This window comes from Gymnoscopelus microlampas, assembly GCF_963454915.1.
Source record: "Gymnoscopelus microlampas genome assembly, chromosome: 8".
In the NCBI taxonomy this organism is placed as follows: domain Eukaryota; kingdom Metazoa; phylum Chordata; class Actinopteri; order Myctophiformes; family Myctophidae; genus Gymnoscopelus; species Gymnoscopelus microlampas.
In genome coordinates, this window is record NC_139945.1 from 21,128,927 (window position 1) to 21,138,142 (window position 9,216).

At 42.9% G+C, this 9,216-nt stretch overlaps 1 protein-coding gene across 1 annotated transcript in view; it reads right to left on the bottom strand.

The window, feature by feature from the left end:
- LOC311050396 (RNA-binding protein Nova-1-like) overlaps positions 1–9,216 on the bottom strand; it is an 86,189-nt gene that overhangs the window by 17,948 nt on the left and 59,025 nt on the right. Inside the window, exon 4 of the mRNA XM_084064469.1 lies at positions 4,043–4,209. Within this exon, the coding sequence (XP_083920595.1) occupies positions 4,043–4,209 (167 nt within the window). The remainder of the gene's footprint in view (positions 1–4,042; positions 4,210–9,216) is intronic.

Sequence of the window (9,216 nt, forward strand, 5' to 3'; positions counted from 1 at the left end):
ATTATCATATAGAGGGATGATGAATGGAGGCTTGCATAAGCGTACTGGACTTGAATCTGTGTTATATTAATTTATGATATTAGTGTAATTGGGGTAGATATTTTGATGTGTACTCCAGATATGCTGAGTGTGTGCACGTTATTTCTTTGAAAGAGCTGCACCTCAACATTTGCAAATATAAATGATATAGTTATCATACATAACTATGATAATACTGATCAGGACAGAAACAGCACAGCTGGACCATACCCTGATTTCTCTAAATAATTCATAACCAAACATACAGCGTGTGAAGGTGTATTTGGTTGTGTATGTGGCATGTGCCCATGTACACACACACACACACACACACACACACACACACACACACACACACACACACACACACACTCACACTCACACTCACACTCACACTCACACTCTCACACACACACACACACACACACACACACACACACACACACACACACACACACACACACACACACACACACACACATGCGTGTGTGTACAGGGCTGGTTGAATAGTCCATTTGGCAGACCAGGCAAGTCAATAGATGGCAACAATGCCAGGCCAAGCTAATCAATACAGAGCAATCATGAAGAGACCATGATGATAATCAGTTAAACTGATTGGAATTGCAGGCAGTCCCAAGGCTAATTGCCCTCTATTACACAGTGGATATTTGCACAGTGATCTGCAATACAATCACTACTAGGATGAACTACATTGTAAACAATGGACTTGTGAAAGCTATGGCTCCAATGCGGGGGTTCCCAAATGTTTTCAGCTCGAGGCCAAAAAAGAGAAACTTGTTGTATCCCCAGGACCCAAACTTATGAATCGCATAAGCCCGATTTAAAAAAAAGAATAATTGAAAACAGTAGGCCTGACCTTGATTATTCGAATAGTCGACTAATAAGTCGAGGGGAGTCTGAGTCGGCTGTCTTAGTCGTATAAATGATGTTTCTTTTTTTTAAATTATATTCAAAATATAATATATATATATACATTTTTTATTATTCGACTGAGAGATTGGCCTAATTTGTTATATTAATGAACTAATAGTTTGCCAAAAATAGGATATACATCATGATTTATTGGGAGAAACCAAGCAAGTATATGTTAAATCAGACATTAAGCACCCCTACAGCCCAAATGGAATGTACCTCTATTGCATAACATCTTTTTGCATGATTCGACTGAGAGATTGGCAGTCGAATCATACTGCCAATCTCAGTCGAATCATGCTGCCAATATTTTTTTCTTTTCTTCCAAAACACATTTTTGGTGTTGCATTAGTCGACAATAGGCAACATTTGGCCAATCAGATTCGACTCTAGAAATCCTTAGTCGGGGACAGGCCTATAGAAAACAGCCCATCTGCCATTTTCACCGTTTTAAAAAGTAAAAAGAAAAAAAGAAAGAAAAAAGTTTGGTTGAAAAATACATAAAAAGAAAATAATAATAATTGTAAGAAAGGTAAAACAAAAGCCTGGATATTTACTCGCAGCAATATTTAATCTAATGTTTAGTCATGAAATGTTTGTCGGATGCTTTCAACCTAAGATCATGTTCTGTTAGAAAATTGGGGGCATTTAAGACATTTAAGAAATAATGTCCTCAACCCAAAATGTCTCTGGCTAACCACAATGACTGACAAATGACTTCAAGTCTATGAATGGACCATTACATTTAGGCTCAGAAACTCTCAGAGTGAGCCCATTCCCATTTGTTTTGTCAAAAGGGGAATTAACTTTCTGGGCATTAAAATGGGTAGAAAATCGGAGCATTAGAAAAGCCTGGGTTTCTCTGTCCCAGCATGCAACTACTGCATTGTGTGCCCTCCCTGGGCACACACTATTCTAATAAAATCAGAAAAGAAAAGTAAAAGTATAGTTTCAAGGTAAAATCAATGGCACTTCTTCATGGCATTTCTGCTTCATTGGATTGTACAGTGGAGACAGACAAGAAGCAGGGGGAGAGGCAGGAAATTAACCCATTAAGACCTGAGGCGATTCTTTAAAAAAATGTAAATCCTAACGCAACTACTGCATTGTGTGCCCTCCCTGGGCACACACTATTCTAATAAAATCAGAAAAGAAAAGTAAAAGTATAGTTTCAAGGTAAAATCAATGGCACTTCTTCATGGCATTTCTGCTTCATTGGATTGTACAGTGGAGACAGACAAGAAGCAGGGGGAGAGGCAGGAAATTAACACGCAAAACCGGTGTTCAAATGAAGGATATCAATATATGCTGTGCACTGTAACTGGCCAAGATATACCAGGGTGGCATTTTAATTGAGCAGAATTCAGATTTGTTGTAATGAGCTATTTCTGAACATAAACATCATATACTGTAGATATACCAAGGAATGCTAAATCTGATTTGGTTGCACCGGAAGAAGCTGATCTACAGGCTCACAACGCGTCGTGATGCAATGCATTGTGAGCTTGTAGATTGGCTCTTGTGGGCTTGTTGGGACACCATTGTTTGCTTTATTTCTAATTACCTAATTGCCTATTTCTCACTGCCTTATATTTTAAGGTGGCTTACTGTAAGTGATATTTATTTTCCGTTGAAACAAAAGGATTTTTGTTGTAAAGTTAAAGCTCTATATTGTGATAGTAATAATTGATCTTATAATAATAAAATACATTTCTTTTCAATAACGAGCTGTGAGATGGGGAGACCCCTGTTACTGAACAAACATTATATATAGTCTATAGCAATGATTAGTATCAGAATATAGAGCTATTTAACACTGCATGCAGAATGATGCGTGTGTAGTCGCTCAGGTCACTGTCAACTGTTTCACCCGTGAAGACTAGCAGGGCGGGAGAGAGAGAGAGAGAGAGAGAGAGAGAGAGAGAGAGAGAGAGAGAGAGAGAGAGAGAGAGAGAGAGACAGAAACAGAGAGAGACAGAGAGAGAGAGAGAGAGAGAGAGAGAGAAAGAGAGAAGAGACTAGAGTACACTAACTGTCAGAATGGCAGGAAGACAGCGAGATGGAAAGCTGCAATTACATGGAATTGTCTCGCAGAGACCACCGCGGCTTGTCACACATAACTGCTGTGCGTTTGTGTGTGTAGCGGTGGTCACATGTCATGTAGCCCTCCTCACCTCACACCTCACACTGTGCATCCTGTGCACACATCTGATCTCTCTCTCTCTCTCTCTCTCTCTCTGTCCAATCATTTCCTCATCTCCCCGGTTCTCTCCCTCCCCTTTCCTCTAAACCCTCTCCTTCTTTCTTTTCAGACACGTCATGTCTCCTCTCTTCTCTTCCCCTTCTTTCCTGTGTTTACATGGCTGTAAGTAACCCTGCCAGAGTCTTGCCTCATCCAGCTGCACTCAAACAGAAAATCATCGCGTCTTCAGCCCAACCACAGGGACACACATAAGCTCTGTTATTTCAACGGCGAATGCCCTCTCGCTCACCCTCGTACCCTCGTACCCTCTTATCTGAGGCCCAACTGGCAGAACACACACGCTCTCACACACACACACACACACACACACACACACACACACACACACACACACACACACACACACACGCACACACACACACGAAAATAAACATGCACACTTGCACACGTATAACTGCGCTCACCCACTCGCACACGTGTGGACACAAACACTGCATACGCGAGCGTCGGTTGAAAACAAACATACCAAGGAACTGGAGGAGCTGTTTATTGTTTGGAGGGTTTCATAGAACTAAGGAGAGACTAGAGCAGAAAACTTGACACTGTGATGTCATGTGGGCTGACGAACGGACAGACAGATTTACAGACACACAGACTAACCTTTCTGACACATGGTGGGCAGACAGGCAGGCTTGTAGACAGACAGACAGACAGACAGACAGACAGACAGACAGACAGACAGACTGACTGGCTTGTGTGGACAGCCTGACAGGGTAGACAGGACACGGTGTAGTAGTGTCAGGGCAGACAGACAGACAGACAGACAGACATGTCACTGATGTGTATTGGTGTGCAGCGAGGCCTAGCAGACGGGCTAGACGGACTAACCTGTTTGATGCGGTCGGGGTTGACGGTGGTCTGGGGCTGCAGAATGCTGACCGGCTCGGACTTCTGGGTGCTCTGTGGCATCTCCCGCACCTTCTCGGCGATGAAGTCATGGACGCCGTTCAAAGCCTCCACTGTCCCCTGGATCAGACACACACGCTCCGTTGTTCCTACAGAGAGACAGAGAGATAGAGAGAGACAGGTTCCAGTTCAGTCCAAAACCCAAAGTAAGCGTGGGCATCAGAGGGCGCGACAGTTAATCGATCAAATCAATTTAATCGATCATAAATGATATTTGTTTTTTATACAGTAGAAAGTAGAAACAAGTAGTTTTGTGTGACACCATCGTACGGCAAAGTATAAAATAGGGCTTAAGTGTTTAGTTATATTTATAGATTTGTTTGGCTAAATTAAAAAGTGCTTTTCAATTTCTGTGTTCATCTAAAAGTTATCAATAGAATGATTGCTGAGAAAATAATCGATAGTTGAAAACCAAGATGACCTTTTTTAAAACAAGAATTAAACCAATTACATGTGACAGGATTGTTGAGAAGAAAATGTGTCGCTGTGACATTTATTGGAAGAATAAGTAGCAGTTAAATGTGTGATTAATTATTTGCTGAAGTGAGTGTTGACTGTAAGATTGCAGCTCTTCGAGATAAGTTAATACTCAAGATTCTAGCGCATATTATTTTTCAGCAAAGTCAAAAATTTAAGACAATGATAGTTGAGAGTTTTGCTCATTTCCACTACATCTGTTCAAAGCCTTGCAGTTTATGTCTGTTTCCAGGAAGTGTTCCAATCAGGAAATTAGTCCCTTCATCACATAAATAAAATGCATTCCTGTCATTTCCACTGAATCACAGTGTGCAGTTTCTGCAGAGCATATGTGCATGCACGGTATTATACAACACGTTAGGCTGCAGAAGATTTATCCCGGTGTGAAAGGGTCGGTCGACTCCATAAAAAGAAAAGAACGGGTGACCTGAGTTTAGGTCAACAGATAAACACAGCGTTGGACGTTTTAATTTAACTCTCGAGAACTCTCTTGAGTTAATTTAACGCTCAGGGCTTTTTGCAGCGTGCTTTTTCCAAAGAGAAGCCGCAAGTGCGCGTGCGTGTGCGTGTGTGTGTGTGTGTGTGTGTGTGTGTGTGTGTGCGTGTGTGCGTTTTGTTTATAGGTCAGTGTGTTTAGACGGTGCCTGGGTATTGGTTACAGTTATCCATACACAGATACTCAATCAAGCACAATCAATGGTTCTCTGTTGATCCACATCAGAGCCACGGTGGCAGGCCAGAGCATATTCACATAGTCGACACATCATCGCTGACGTATCTCTCAGTGAAGCGTCTCGCTTCGAAACCCAACAAACATAACTCATCATGTCAGCGACAAAATCGGGGGCCTCGCTGCTGACTGAGTGCTGCGGTGCAATGGAACAATGTTGTCTGACTGACAGATGAACTGGCAGGCAGACAGACAGACAGACAGATGGATGGATGGACGAGTGGACGGACGGAGCGGTGGGTGGGTGGATGGATGGATGGATGGATGGATGGTGTAATGGAGGAGAAACTAGGCCAACCTAAAGCCTCTCAGTCTCTCTACGTGACCAATCTCTTCCTTCTCTCTCTCTCTCTCTCCCTCTCTCTCGTCCCCTCCCTTCCAATCCCTCTTCTATCCCTTCCCCCTTCTCTCTCTATTTCTCTGTGCCCCCCTTCTCTCTCTCTTTCTCTCTCTCTCTCTCTCCCCTACTTCTTATGCCCTCCCCCCTCTCCTGTCCCTGCCCCCCCCCCCTCTCTCTCTCTCTCTCCCCCCTGTTGGCTCCAGTGAACAGGGTGTTTTCTCCCATCAGCTCTTATCTCAGTTCAGCAGTCTGTCAGCCTGTGCTTCCTGCCTCCCCCCCCAGACCCCCCCCTCCCCCCATTGTTGCACAGGCTCAGTGCAACACGGCCTGGCGAGGCTGGCCTTGGCTCCACGGAGGAATATAGAAATAGAATATAGAAATACTCTGTTACAAGCAAAAGTATTGGCATCAAAATGTACTTAAGTGTTTACCAAAAGTAAAAGTACTAAAACATTTGAAAATAACAGATCTTCAAGATAATAAGATAAGCTAATTAGAGTTTAGAGCTAACTGGCTAAGTACTGTTGCAGAGTTATGCTATGAAGTTATCAATTATTTTTACCGTTTCTTTTAGTACCAGTGGGTGTCTAATTAAGTATAAGAAATGTATTAAGAAATGTAAAAGCATCACGCCGGATGTAAAAGAAGGTGATTTAGTTGACCAGTGATCTAAATACATACTGTATATAACATGGAAATACACAATTCATGGTCAAGCTATCAAAACTGTCTGATCTAAGGCGTTCTTGTTTCATTTTGGCTGATACCATGAGGAGAATATTCCGGGTCAAGTGGTATAAAAAAAACATACAAAAATAAAATAGAATAAATGATAAAAATGAAATAGAATGCACCACATAATATAATAACAGAGTTCACGCAACAGTCCTCGGTTGACTTGCTATCCAGCTAATAAAATAAAAAAAGTCAATAAAGTCTGGATTGTGGAGAGGGTTGCCATGACCATTGGAGAGTGTCTTTGGTGATACTGAGAAAACTGGGCCTCTCTACCTCGCCTCTCTCCCGACAGCTGGTGCCCTCTGGGTAATCTGGACATGGCCAATCAGACACAAGGATTACCAGGCCATTCTCTTGGCATGAGTTTGTGGGTAAAGTGTGTGTGTGTGTGTGTGTGTGTGTGTGTGTGTGTGTGTGTGTGTGTGTGTGTGTGTGTGTGTGTGTGTGTGTGTGTGTGTGTGTGTGTGTGTGTGTGTGTGTGTGTGTGTGTGTGTGTGTGTGTGTGTGTCTGTGTGTGAGTGTGAGTGTGAGAGGTGTAGGAGACGACTTTGTACTACAGAATGCACATGCATGTCTCCCAGTGGTTGAGAACAGACTTTTTCCGCAGTTGCTTCCCTACTGATCCCTCTGACACAAGCTATGCATGTGCGTGTGCGTGCGTGCGTGTGAGTGCATGTGTGCATGTCTGTGTGTGTGCGTGTGTGTGTGTGCGTGTGCGTGCGTGTGCGTGCATGCCTACGTGAGGCCGTGTTTAGGGATGTGTGCACATTTTCATTTCTGCATTACATGCGCAGAACGTAACGTGTGTTTACATTTTCCAGTGTAAAAGGGCACTTTTGACATCTTTACTGTTGTGAGATGTTCCACAACTTTACTGTTGTGAGATGTTCCACATCTTTACTGTTGTGAGATGTTCCACGGTTTGATTTTCCCACAGCTGTGGAAGCCATATCCGTAATATGTTGTTAAAAGTCCCACATTCACGTCAAGAGGTCAACGTTAGATCTCGAGTTTCCTCTGAGACCCGTATTATGTATTCATAAAATGCTCCTACATAACTCAATAAGTACGGTAGCACTATACAGGTACAGGTCAAATGTGTGCAACTGTTGTTACAGGTCATAAAGTACAGGAGAGGCAGCCTGCTAACGCATTAGCCACATCCAATTAATGTTATATCTGTGATCATGCAGATACCCGTTCAATCAATAAAGAGACATCTCGTCTCGTCCATCTCAACTCATCTCCTCTCATCTCCTCTCATCTAATCTCATTGTTATTACATCCAAGAGTACATTGTTTAAACAGACATTACTTTTCATACATCTCTGATAACATCAATACTTAATCTAATTAATCTAGGAAGTTGATTTCCTTTCATAATCAAACCTCAAAATCCTGTTGGAATGAAAGTCATAATATTCCCTGTTCAATAAAGAATTGACAGAGCACAGAAGGTCTCCATCAATACACAAAATACAACCGCAAAGTGAACTTTCGAGCATCGAGATGTCAAAGTTTCAAGATGCCAAAATTAAATCTAATTTCGGACTGCATCCAACTCAGAGTGGGTTGACCGGCGCCCTGATTCCCAGAGATACTAAGAAAATCAACACCAGTTGTTCAGTATACCAGAACAGGCTTCATCATGATCATCATCCTACAAGGCTATGTGGACTCTGGTAGTTGTTTTTATTGAGGTCTAACTAGCATGACTCACTCCTTCCTCCTCCTCTGCTCTCCTCCTCTCCTCTCCTCTCCCTGATGGCCAGAGAGGCACGACGTAGGCTGGAGGCCTAGATAGCAATGCTCATGAACTACTTGTGCAGCCATTATGCGGAAGTCTCATTTTTTTCGAGTGAAAAGGATGCCCGATGAGATGCTACTTGGGCTTCTGCTCAAGCCTCAAGGAGCAATTATTTAGAAAAATCGAACTTTTCTCTCTTGCAATGGAGCTTACTGTTACTATGACGTACAAAATATGAGGAAGAACGTGAGCAGGTCAACGAGAGTGATTCCAGCTACACGATGTTCATTCCCTTGCTTTGTGCTCCACTTTCACTTCCAGGAAAAGACCCCCATCCACTATCACAGTGGTTCTCAACCAGTGGTCCGGGGACCCCAATGAGTTCCTTGATATTCAATTCATAGACATATATAGTGGCACCACAGTTCAAATATAATTTAAAAAAAAAAGGGGGAACGTATAAAATAAAAGACTATGTACAAGAACAGGGGCGGGGGTCGTCTGTCTAACGGGAAAATAGTACTACCTCCTTTTTTGGCCTCCTGAAAGGTGAATTTTCAGGGCTGTTTTAAGAGAGCCCAGAGAACTGCACTTTTTGAGGGGTTAGACTATTCCAAACCTGGGTGGCAGTGCTGTAGAAGGAGAATTTGCCCATGTTTGTTTTGTTTTGATATGAAAAAGGTTGAAAACCACTGCACTATCACCTTGGAATAGCCCCCAAATCCCCCAAAATCTGGCATTCACTGGTTCTACAAAATAACCCCGAGGGAGGGAGGGAGAGAGAGAGAGAGAGAGAGAGAGAGAGAGAGAGAGAGAGAGAGAGAGAGAGAGAGAGAAGAGAGAGAGAGAGAGAGAGAGAGAGAGAGAGAGAGAGAGAGAGAGAGAGAGAGAGAGAGAGAGAGAGAGAGAGAGAGAGAGAGAGAGAGAGAGAGAGAGAGAGAGAGAGAGAGAGAGATAAAAGGTAGCCAAAGACATACAGCAAGCAATGAATGACAAAAGCTTCAGTCATCATGGAACCTAACCTTCCACAGTTACCACTGGTCTTAACCTTGGAGCGATGCGGT